A 12,416-nucleotide genomic window follows, 5' to 3' on the forward strand; every position below is an offset into this window, starting at 1 on the left:
GTGTGTAGGTGTTATCAACTAATACCTAGAGAATAAAGGAGGAATCCTCTGGAATAAAGGAGGCTTCAGTGTAACCTAATTGCAGCCTTCCAGTATCTGATGGGAGACTACAAGAAAGACAGAGAGGGACTTTTTGCAAGAGTCCATAGTGACAGGACAAGAGGGAATGGATTCAAACTTAAAGAGTAGTTTCAGATTAGAATCAGGAGGAAGTTCTTTGTGATGAGGATGGTGAGGCACTGGGTCAGGTTGCTCAGAGAAGTTGTGGATGCCCCATCCCTGGAAGTGTTCAAGGCCAGGTTAGATGGGGCTCTGAGTGACCTGGTCTAATGGAAAGTGTCCCTGCCTACAACAGGGGGCTTGGAACTAGATGATCTTCAAGGTCCCTTCCAACACAAACCATTTTATGAATCTCTGATTCTGTGAATACTGGTATGTCTGAAGTCACAAAATATATTAGCATGTCATAGTTTTGTTATTGCGTGTAACGGCAGATAACTTGTATGATGCTATAGACCACTTTTTCTCTACTATCACATGGACTGAAGGCTTCTGAATTTTGATTACAGCTTGGCATTCCCAATTCTAGACTGCGGTATTTTCTAATTGCAAAGCTTCACCAAGAACCATTTCCCTTTCAAGCTCCTGGTCAAGTGAGTCTAATTGTGTTACTTGGATTTGCTTCATTTCATGAAGATTGAGGGTTAAATTTTCAGTTTAGTGATGTGTATTGTTGAATGGAGAAGAAGAATGTATTATTCCAACAGAAAAGTTAAATTCCGTCTCCTTTTTTCAGCCTGGATATTGAACTTTGTAAGGACTGATGTGCATGCCTGTGACTTAAATGGCTTTAAACAGTTGGGAGATGTGTTTTCTAGCCTGATAGTGGGCTAGAAAACAGGCCATATACTGCTACGTTTTTTACACACTTGAAAAAGTCTTTTTGCAAAGGCAATTATTTGAGGCAATTCTGGCATCATTGCCAATAGGTCAACTAATCTTGATGCTACTGCTTTTTAAATCTTCATGAAAATAACATCAAAAGGTTACTTGATTTATTCTGAGCATCTCTGAAGGAATTCTTACTGTCTGTATGGTTGGCTGCCAAGTTGTTTATTAAATACAGTTTTTAAATTTTATTTTTGTTACAATTTCCTCTTAGATATTGACAAGCTTCCCAGATCAGGATCCAGAAGATTTACTCAAGGAAGAAGTTGCTGGCAAAGTGGGTGAAAACAGTTCTTCTTTGTCCTCTGAAGAGAAGAATCTGGGTCCAAACATTGGTCCAGATTGCAGCAGCAAGAAAAGTTTACCAAAAGAGGCCTTTCTATTTAAGCTTGAAACAGTAGAAGAAATGGAAAGGAAACATAATCAGGATAATGATTCCTCTATTCAAATGCTAAAAGACTTCTTGGAAGAAGAAAATGAAGAAATGAGTCAGTATTTCTTACCACCAAAGTCCTTACTGCGCTATGCTTTCTTGTTAGACATTGTTGAACCCACCTGCCGGAGATCCACGTGCTTTACAAAAGGGTAAGTTGCCAAGAAAATGTCTTGCTAAGCATGTCCTGAAATTTTAAGTGTATTTTCTTGCTTGTGTCCTCTAAAACCATAGAGAGGTGTTTCATCAAAAAATCCTAGGCCTTAGAAAGAAATCTCCTTATATAGTGTGCTTGCTGGTCCAGTGGAATGCCTGCGTGAGAAACTGTCTGGCAGAACATCATGTGCCCACTCCAAAAAGGCATTCACAAAAGAGATGCCATTTGTTGTTGACCTTCACAGAAGCCTAATTACCCCTGTGGAAATATGGTTCCAGTAGACTGCTATAGTGCTGATTCATTAATGAATTTCTCTATATTGCTCAATGAAGTTACAAAGTGTCATGCATGACAGATCCATTCCTCATTAAATCTGTCTCCACTGTACATTTTATTGATTTCTTGGATTTTTCAGCTGTGTAGATTAGAATAGCTTCATGAAACCAGTTAGGTTGCTGCGTTACAAATCATATTTGATGGAGCAGAACATTGATGCTTTTCTGTCTACTAGTTTTGTGATTTTTACCTTGCAATTTTAAGTTTTACTTCCAGAAGTTGGTCAGTGTTCTGAAACTCCATGGACCACTGGTGAGAAGCTTTTCCACTGAATGCATTTGTAATAAAACATTCCTTTTGGAGCCTGAAAATTTGTGGGAATTTTTAATACTGATGTATTTTTCTAATTGAATTGTTTTTTAGAATTTGCTGAGTGCTTCAGTAAAATGGTTTGGATGATGAATTAAAGCTAATTTTAAGTGCTTTTTAATTAGTAGAAATTATACTGCTGGACTGACAGAATTCCTGCAGATTGTTTTGATTTTTAACTCTAACACAATAAAGAAGAAGAATTTCAAAAGTTTGAAATTTGTGCAATGGGAAAGGCCTTCCCTCAGGTCTCATTCATATATATGTATGTGCCTTTTCTACCCTTACTCTTCTAAGTTGAGAGGGAGTCAGCATCTCGTGGAATCTCCTTCTTAACTAAATAGTCAAAAAAACACTTAGCCAGAATAGTGTCTGATGTGTCTTACATATGCCTTACGTTTCATCAAAAGTAATTGGCCACTTGTGGTTTCACTGGAATATGTCATAGTAGTTTGTGGTTATGTTTATCAAAATCACACTGAAGGAGGCTCCTGAGTAGTTAATATCAAGTCTCTGTACATGGTGGGAAATCTGACACTAAGGGAATGTGACTCTTACCCCTCTGTTGATATGGAGGTAGTTGTGGTAGTAGTTCTGTCTGATGTGCCATCTTTGTTCTGTTTTTCAAGAGCCTTTGGGAAGGAGTGTTGCCAACATGGTTCTCAATGTAATCTTCTCATTTACAGCTGTGCATTAAGGAAGGGTTTATAATTAAATCTCATTAAAGTCACTTTCTGAGGCCAAGAATAAGTCCCTGCTGTGTCTGTTCCAAATGTTCAGTTTTTATGTTTATCTGAAGTATGAGATCCAGGAAATAGACCCCTGAATGGGGTAGAACAGCACTTTACATAGTACAGAGGATCCCTCTGCTGCTGTGCTTGTCTGGTGTCTTTCTTGTAAGCTGCACTGACCACATCAGCTTTGAGAGTGGGAGAAAAATTTCCCTCTTTTCTCTTTGGCTTTCAGGTACTTCTAGCAAGGTTTCTGTGATGGAAATAATCTGGGTATGCCTTCTCTAGTCCTTGCTAATTCAGGGACCTCAAACACTGATAGTTCATCAGTGATTTTTATTATATCAGTATGTTGTTTGAAAAGCTTTGGTGGGGTGTACAGCAAAATGTAATGGCCTGTAATGCATGAGAGATCAAGCAGGTAATTCTGTGTGCCCTTGTGACACTGAATTCCTGGGCACTTAGTGAATGATTGCCGAGTTCCATGAGACTACCAACACCATGGTTTCTCTTTGGAGTATATGGTGACTGAAGTTTTGAAAGGAAATTGACTATTTTAAAGGACAGAGGAAATGAAAATTTGACCTAACTTCTCCAGATATAGTCCTTCTGGACATACTTTAAATTTTTGATATGCTATTGACAAGAGAAGCAATACCTTTCAAAATAGTGCAAATATCAATTACAGAAAAGCTTTCTTGCTTTGTGGAAGTTGACACAATATACACAGAAAAAATACATGTATGAAAAGAAAATAAATAAAAGAGGGAGGGAATCTTGAATCAGATGAAAATTGAAGGATGTAATTTCTTAAGCCAACTTCTTTCATTATAACTTGTAATGAAATGTCAAAAAATCAATACATAATTCTTCTACTGTGATAAAATTTAATTACGTTGCAGGTCTAAGGTAGGAATGTTAACTTTTCTGTAGTCAGCAGCTTCAATAATAATTAATAACAATCCAGGTAACATGACATTAGCCATATGCCCACATTTATATTAAAAAAAGCAACCCACACACACAACCATCAAAGCACATGGACACCAACTGGATTTTTTTTGGGCGGGAGGAGGAGTTCTGTACTCTAGTGCCAGTTATTTAGACAGGAGTATTTATTTCTCCCAATAAAACTCTTCAATGCTGCTTTGAATTTTACCCCATTTATTTATTTTGGCTCAGTTATATTAAACTTTAATATTACCAGATGCTATATAAGAGGAAGAGGATGACAATTCCTCAGTGCTGTGAGTGTTATGTCGTTAAACTTTGTGCTAGAGAATTTGCAGAATACAACTAACCAATTAAAGATGATGTATTTACAAAACAGTTAGATTCCATGTGTATTTAATCTGTAATAGTGTTTAGGTCTTCTGGTGCTGAGGAAGAATTTGTTTTAAAATGAGTGCTGCTCTGGCTGTTATTGGCAGAACTAATTGTGGCTTTTTCAGCTGACGATGAAATACTCAAGATTGAGCCATGCTGGGTCATTGTGTTTGTGCTGAAGGGAGAGTATTCTTTTATTCACTGTGGAATTAGAGAGGCTTGAAACATAACTTGTGCCATGCCTTAGGAATGGGTCCCAAGTGGAACAAAAGACCTTTATAATTGTCTTTACAGTTGTACAGATAAAACAGAGAAGAGTGTCTCTTAATGATTGTTGCAGACCACATCCCTCTAACACAGGGGATCCTCTGAAGTTCTTCCACAGGGCAAACCCATCTGTTGTCTTGACTCACTCTCTATTCAGAATGTTCAAACTGCTGTAGTTAGACCAACAGAGCATGTTTCTGAAAGCCCATAATTATATTTAAATGATAGCCTTGAAGCGACTACTGAGTAAACATGTTGTTAAGCAATCAACCACAAAGCATGCAGAACAGCTATCATAGATTTCAGAATGGAAGTTTACTTACTGTTTACATGGATTTATTTTTTCTTTTCTCTTTCTCTTTCTCTCTTTCTCTTTCTCTTTCTCTTTCTCTCTTTCTCTTTCTCTTTCTCTCTCTCTCTTTCTCTCTCTCTCTTTCTCTTTCTCTCTTTCTCTTTCTCTCTTTCTCTCTTTCTCTCTTTCTCTCTCTCTCTTTCTCTCTCTCTCTTTCTCTCTCTCTCTTTCTCTCTCTCTTTCTCTCTCTCTCTTTCTCTCTCTCTCTTTCTCTCTCTCTCTCTCTTTCTCTCTCTCTCTTTCTCTCTCTCTCTTTCTCTCTCTCTCTTTCTCTCTCTCTCTTTCTCTCTCTCTCTTTCTTCTGCTGTTCTGCATAGATGTCTGGCCATTGCCCTTACTTCAGTGGACAATCCACAAGCAACCAGAAGTTAAACCTGACTGAACTATGTTGTTCCAAATGCTTTGACAGGAAAGCTGGAGGCTCACAGTAGTGGTCCTCCTTTTAATAAGGGAAACTAATTTGAACCCCTGGGACCATTTGACTTTTAACACATTTTTCAGTAATGTAAAATTCTTTTAGGCAACGTAGATTTTTTTTTTTTGGTGATCCTATGCTTGGCTATTCCTTGGCTTTGTGAAGTTGCCATGTATAAGACACTAGTGTGGATAAACCCTTGAGCACTGAGGGCAGACTCATCCCCAGAGAGCACATTCAGAGGGTACTGCACTCCAGGGGTTAGCAGAGTTTGTAGCAAGGCCTTCTGCTTTCTGTCCAGGAGGCTGTTTGTTTATCAAGGCAAAGGAACCTAAGTAACCTCCCTGCACCTTTGCAGTTGTCAATGCTATGAAATCCAGTGAAAATATTAAAGATTGTTATTGTTGTTGTTAAGGTATGGACACTATGTAGAAGGGACCGGCTCAGTTCTGCAGACAGCAGTAGATGTACAGGTAAGTGTGTAGTCTAACATATTAGAATGTCTTGTTTTAAAACTCGAGACTTGTTTCAAAGCTTGGTGTTTTTTCTGTCTTCTCCTTTGTTATTCTGAATATTATAAGAAAAAAAATTTTAAATATACATTTTATGGCAACTGAGTTTCTAATTGGTTTGCTTTGTGTTCCTAGACAGCCCTTCGTTTAGACGAAAATTATATCTATGTCTCTCTGTAAGGAGATTATGAGGTGCTATTTTATTATCTGTCATGTCGTACAGAGGTTTCACAGGGGTATGTGAAAACCTTAAAAATTGCTAGTTCTATGGAGAACCTACAGTAGTACAGTGTTATGAACCAAGGGCTGGTTTTTGTACGCATGCAATTCAGTAAATACTGTCAGATGTTTATCATGTTTGAATTTCAAAATTATTAATCTGTGCAGGGTATTCGGAAAAGTTCTACTGCTGATACTAAGTCCATGACCAAGTGGTATTTAGGCATTAGGGAAGGTAATAAAAGCACTGGTTAATCAGTAATCAAAGATACTTTTCACAAAGCCTGTGTTATACACAAGCCCTTCCTCCTGCACTTCTGTGCTGTTCACTAATATTGTAGGGCATTTCTAAGCATAAGAGGAATGCTGCTCTGGAATTCTGGATAATCTCAAAGTGAGTGTATTAAAACAGCTGCATCCACACAGCTTAATTTGTATGAGTGGTCTGTTATTGAGTTCTATTGAATCATTGTCCTTTGCCATTAACAAATGTTTATTCTTTGATTGCCCCACTAAGAAATGGTATAGCTTGGAACTGGAGGAAGAAATTTTGAATGTCCTTATGGCAACATTGATTTCTTTCTTGAAAGTCCATGTGTTAGATGTTGGCTGCAAAAACAGAATGCAAGTTACACTTTCAAGCAAAACATGCATTTGTCTTTGTCACTTTTATAATCAAATATTCTATTAAGGTGTGACTGTAAATTTTATGTAGTTGGCCTGCGTCAGTCATATTTCTTGGTTTTGATATTCTTCATAGCTTGAATCAGTATTTAAATGCATTGATGAGTTACCAGAAGAGGAGAAGCTTATGAAATTGTCAACACTAAAACTGAGGTACTTTACCCCAAGAGAAATAGCAAATCTTCATGGATTCCCTTCAGAATTTGGTATGTGCTGCAAAATAACCACTTCTACATTATTCGTCAGAAATGCCAATGTATTTTTTTTTTTTTTTACTGGGACTAATCCAATCTTTTTATTTTGCATTTTTTTCAGATTGCTTGGTTCTTATGATTGAATGATTCTTGTTGTTTGGCTGACTGAATTTCTCTAAATTTCCACTAGTTTTTTTCATGTTTTTTAAGAGTCAGCTTCGGTGATGAGGTTCATCTCCTTAAGCTAAGAAGAAGGTTTTGGCATGCAAAATGCTCTGTTAGTGAAGCGCAATGAAGGAATACTTTTGTTTAAAGTTTAAACTATTTACTCAGCAGCCAATGTTACTCACAACTGTGGTAAATCAACATTTACCAGCTTAGGAAGTCTATTTGTGGTTCTCAGTGCTTGAGCTGCTTGCTTTCTCCCTTCCACACATTTACAGCTGCTGACAGGGAATTTCAGATGATACAGATAGTTCTTTGTTGAGGAGTAACCAATCTATTAAGCCATCTCTGTTTTGTAGAAAAGGAAGCCCTTGGTCAGTAACTTCATTTTCTTAGTGGGTTTTTCTTTTTTTGAAAGAAGGAGTCAAGGAACAAGACTCAGCACTGTTGGTACACTGGATACACATCAAGAATTAAACCTGAAGTAAATTAATCGGAATTCTCCTTGTAAAAAAGGGCAAGCAGGAAAGTGTAGCAGTTACTATCTGCTAAGAAACTGTCAGCTGACAGTCATTTGACAAATCAGATTTGTTGTCACTCAGCAACAAAAGCATCCTTGGAATCATGGAAGAGTTTGTGTTTGAAGAGACCTTAAAGATCATGTATTTCCAACTCCCTTCCACCAAACCAGATTGCTCAAAGAATAAGACAGCATTGACCTTCAGTAGTTTTATTTTGTTTTGACTTCCTCAGTGACTTAGAGTTCTGAGAAATGTGATTTGTTTCTGTGTATTTCACAGTTTTAGTTGTTTTTTCATTTATTACTTTTTGTATTTGAAATTGTTACGTTTGGAGAACATTATCAAGGTTGCACAGTGAAACTAGAGTTGCCAGCACTAAGTACAAGCACAAGTGTGTAGTGTGTTGTTACATACCAACATGCAATGTTTTTTCACAGCCTCTTCTTTAATGGATCTGTTCTGTTTGAAGACAGCCTTTTAGCACTGTTCCATATTCATGTAGGCTGATGTCAAGATCCTTGAACTTAACAGAGCTGGACTGGGCTTGTATAGGCTTATCATGCTGCTCAAGGTCTCTTTTGAGTACAAAATTGACCATTTTCTGGTTTTGTTTTTCTTTTTTTTTTTTTTAAATACAGCTAGAGTTTTTCCACTGTTAAATCAGTCTCTGCAAACATTACCGAGAGGTGCAATAGGGTTAATGTTGCTTGTATTTTACAAAGGGAGAACTGAGACAGTGGAGAAATTTGTTTGGAAGACTCCATTACTTCGGGGTGAGCAGTTTGCAAGACCTGACTTTTATAATTTCATAGTGCTTTGTGTTCAGCATTCATCTGCAGGGACACCTGTGTGGTTCAGTATTTTTGCAAACCAGAACTGAACTCTGAAGACAAGTTAGGCTTCCAAATTTGAGGGTCATCCAGATCACCATGTACAATGTGTTCGTTTAGCAGACTTGTCTTTTTTTTTTGGTTGGAATTCCACCTCCAAGAGGAGAGTGCCCTTTTTCCATAATTATGGAAGTTAGTATTATAACTGTTTTACAATTCTTGCAGTTCCCTTCCCTTTCTGTACTGCTTTTCCAACTTTGCTGACACATAAAGCAAGCCTCTCTCTCATTCAGTGGTTTCCTCTCACATATACTACTTAGTCATAGGCAGAACATGCATTTACCCCTGCATTGAGTCACAAGTCTGACATTTCTCTGTGTTTAAAACTTCTCCCACTTTTGCTTAAAAAAGTGTTACTAGACTCTAGGCTGATGGAAATCTTTAGTGAATTTAGGTACTGTAATCTGTTTCTTTTGACAATTTGAAAGCTTTGGATTTTTTTTCCAAGTGGATATATTTATGGCTGCAGCCAAGGGTGTTTCCCTGGCAGCATTTCTCCTATGCTAAAATTCAAGTAATTATTGTGAAATATGGTATTTTCAGAGCAAAATGTGTTTTAAGTTCTCTGCTACTGTTTTCTGTAGTTACAGCAACATTTAGGCTGAAATTTTGAAAACCAGGAAGCTTGGAATTGTACTCACTGCAAATATGTTATTGGTCCAAGAAACTGAAGAGTGAAGAAACTATAAGCTGAAAACTATGTGAACAGACTGTCAGGAACTTTGTAACAGATTCTGTTACTAGTGCAGCTACAGTATCATCAGAAGAAACATGGTTGTCTAAATGGTTCTGCATTTTAAGAAGTTGATGGCCTTTTCTAATGTGTGAGGTCCAGAGTTAAAGTCATTGTTCATTCTTAACATGATCAGATTTATCTGTGCTTTTAACATCTAAATGTATAAGTAGTAATTGCACTATAGTTCAATGAAATACTGCAGTCATTTGTCTTAGTCACTCTGGTGGGTCCCACAGCAATATCATTAAAAGTGAACAGAGCATTCTTGCACCTGTGACCCACTTTCATGAGAGTAATGTCAGGATGTGTTTTTCATTTTTCTTATTACCAGTGTATGCAAGCTTTTAGGAAATAAAAGCCAGCATGGTGGGGAAATACGTGCTGTTAAGAACTCAGTGTCCTCAGGCTGTATGTGACATAAATGCTACAGTGAGAGTTGTGCAGCAAGTGCCAGCATATGGGGAGTTGTTGGATATGACCTTCTGATTTAGGCCACTCTGGAGCTAAGAAGGTAGAAAGTACAAGACAATGTTAACAGTCAGAGGGAGGAGGCTTGGAATAAAGGAGACTGTGAGTTCTGAAAATTCATTCTTGGCTTTTGGTTGCCAAAAGGTAGAAGGAGAAATTCTGACATTTTCAAAATTCAGATAGGCTTCTTGGGCCGTAAGTGCATGTGTGTGTGTATATAATACATTTAATATACATAAATGCATAGTTATTTTCATGTATGCTTTTAAAATGCCTTTATTCTGTACCTTATTCTTTGATGGAATTTGAAAACTCTATGTAAGGAAGTGTGTGTGGGAGTGCAAGTGATTGTTCCAAAGACAGAAGAATGGTTGTGCAGTATGAGTGCCAGGAAGCTGGGCAGAGCGGATAGAGCTGGCAGAAGATGTGTTTACCAAAGCAGTCCACATTTGAGGCATTAATAACTGGCAGAGAAGGATGGAACAACTCCTCCCAGACACCACCTCCTCCTCAGAGCCTCCTTTGGCTCAATAACCATCATTCTCTCCTGAGCTCTCTCTGGAACAAAATTTTTGAAGAGCTGTGAACATTTCAGAGCATACATGTCACTACTTGCACTCACAGTGTGCTTGTGCTTCTGAGCTAGTTGAGGTGGTGATGACCTCCTAGTCAAAGTTGGGTGTTTCTTATGGAGTGATGAAATAATTGAATGTGGCCAAGTTTCAGCAGTTTACTATATTACCCTAACAGTTAAGTCACCACTGCCCTTCATCTTTCACTCGGGTTGAAGCAAATGTACTTTACCTCACAGTTGGGGTAAGGTAAGAGTGCAAGCAAGGGCAGAGCAGACCAGCCGGCTTCTTGAAACTGCTTCTCTCTCAGGAGCTTGGTAGTCAGTACACAACATGGTGCTTTCACAATACCTAGGCTGGTGTCATTTTTTTACTGGCGCTCCCTTCTTTCTCTCAGGCCATGCACTTACTATGGGAAGGACATTTCTGATGCTGTCTGTATTTCTGAGTGTGTTTAATGGGGTCGGCATTGAATTACATGGAAAATTGTTCATCTGCTTGATCCCATCACTTGATCCCTCATCATTTAATCTGTACATGTGGTGTATTGCACTGAGAGACTTGTGATTTGCCTGAGCTGTTAGAGGGGATGATGTGGGAAGTATACATCATGTGTACATGTGAGAAGTGCAGTTTAGTCCATCTGCAGGATTGTCCCATTTTATTTCTGCTGTGGCCATGTTCTTCTGTGGATGTTATCTAGAGTAGCAGTTGTGCAGGGATTTAGTGCTGCTGCCCCTCCCGAAGACTGCTGGATGTTTTGAGCTCTCTGAAGGGATGGTAGATCAGCAGCAGTTATGCAATACAAGAATGTTTTGAAACTACTTGTGAAACCTTAGAGATGACAATATTGGTAATAGAAGAACTGATACAAATCCAATGAATTGGTTGTGAATTTTTAATCTTGTGAATTTCTTGGGGGGAGGGGCTGGGGGGAGGGGCTGGAGGGAGGGTGAATCCTGCTTCAATCTGTGATAACTGCACTAAGAAATGTTCACTGAAAAGAAAATTAGACTAAAAAATAGAAAAAACCCCAGATTAGTGATATTGCACTATATGTTCTTGTTTTAGGTTTTCCTGAAAAAGTAACAGTAAAGCAATGCTATCGTCTTCTGGGAAACAGCCTCAATGTACACGTGGTGGCAAAATTGATCTCCATTCTACTTGAATAATTTAGAACCTGAAGCTGATGCATATGGATCGGTGACAGAAAATACATCCATCTTTTATGAGAAAGCTGATGGAACCTGGACAAAAACCAAAGCTTACTAAGATATTTGTCCAGATACTTTGCTGAACAGTTTTGATATATTTTTAATAACCTGTATTCATGATGAATTTGAACTGTATAGATGTGTTATTTAAATGGCAGTTTACAGAACTTTTTTGCTTTATTTAAATGTTCTTTTTTGTTTACAGAATGAAAAACAGCATATACAAATACTTCAATCAGAAAGGATAGAACTATTTTATTTTTTTACCTTAAAACCGTTTTCTCTGTACTGTGTGAAATGGTGTCAAAGCTGTTTTAATTAGGTGCAGAGACCAAGTTCTATGTGTAAAATGTATTCATCTTTAAATGTAAGTGATCCATTCTGAAAAGATTTACTGTATATATGATCTAAAATTTTGATGTGATTTTTGTAGCTCATGAAATTATTAAATTCAGTATTTTATATACAATTTTTAAGATATAATGTTGTCCTTTATGGTTCTCTCTTCTTTAAATACTTGTAGGATTCTGGAACCCAACTGTATTTGTCTGGAATGATTTGTTTAGGTGCAGCTGAATGAACATATTTCAAGGTTATCACAGGTCGGACAATAACTTACCTGTTTCTCTTCTCATTATTTGGGATAAGATGATTGCTCCTTGCCAAAGACCGATGTGTAAAAGACATTAAAAAAAATTTAAAGCTCCACATTTAGGTTTGTGTGACATAAGATCTGGAGAAAAATTGTATGAGCTTCTTGTGAAAATTTCTTCACAAATCTTGGTAGTAGTACTGGGGTTAGGAGTGTGTGTTGAGAGGAAACCACTGTGTGTGGCCATCCCGAGTGCCATTGCTGCACAGCGCCTCGTGGGGCTGGACTCAGTGGGTTTGCAATCAAGTCCTGTGAGTTCAGCACCTCTGAAATAAAAGAGAAAATGATGGGAAAACTGAAAGCCCTCTAAAGAAG

General features: G+C 37.8%; 1 protein-coding gene across 7 annotated transcripts in view; it reads left to right on the forward strand.

The window, feature by feature from the left end:
- TRDMT1 (tRNA aspartic acid methyltransferase 1) overlaps positions 1–12,251 on the forward strand; it is a 28,602-nt gene extending 16,351 nt beyond the window's left edge. For 2 of the 7 annotated variants that reach the window (XM_062507616.1, XM_062507641.1), the window contains 5 exons: positions 570–653; positions 1,163–1,518; positions 5,690–5,747; positions 6,766–6,895; positions 11,307–12,251. In XM_062507616.1, coding sequence (XP_062363600.1) covers positions 570–653; positions 1,163–1,518; positions 5,690–5,747; positions 6,766–6,895; positions 11,307–11,407 — 729 coding nt within the window. In that variant the 3' untranslated portion in view covers positions 11,408–12,251. Of the gene's footprint in view, positions 1–569; positions 654–1,162; positions 1,534–5,689; positions 5,748–6,765; positions 7,859–11,306 lie in introns of those variants that run through there. The other 5 variants (XM_062507599.1, XM_062507625.1, XM_062507608.1 and 2 more) reach the window with 4 other exon arrangements.
- The last annotated feature ends 165 nt before the right edge of the window (positions 12,252–12,416 follow it).

Source organism: Cinclus cinclus, chromosome 1 (genome assembly GCF_963662255.1).
Source record: "Cinclus cinclus chromosome 1, bCinCin1.1, whole genome shotgun sequence".
In the NCBI taxonomy this organism is placed as follows: domain Eukaryota; kingdom Metazoa; phylum Chordata; class Aves; order Passeriformes; family Cinclidae; genus Cinclus; species Cinclus cinclus.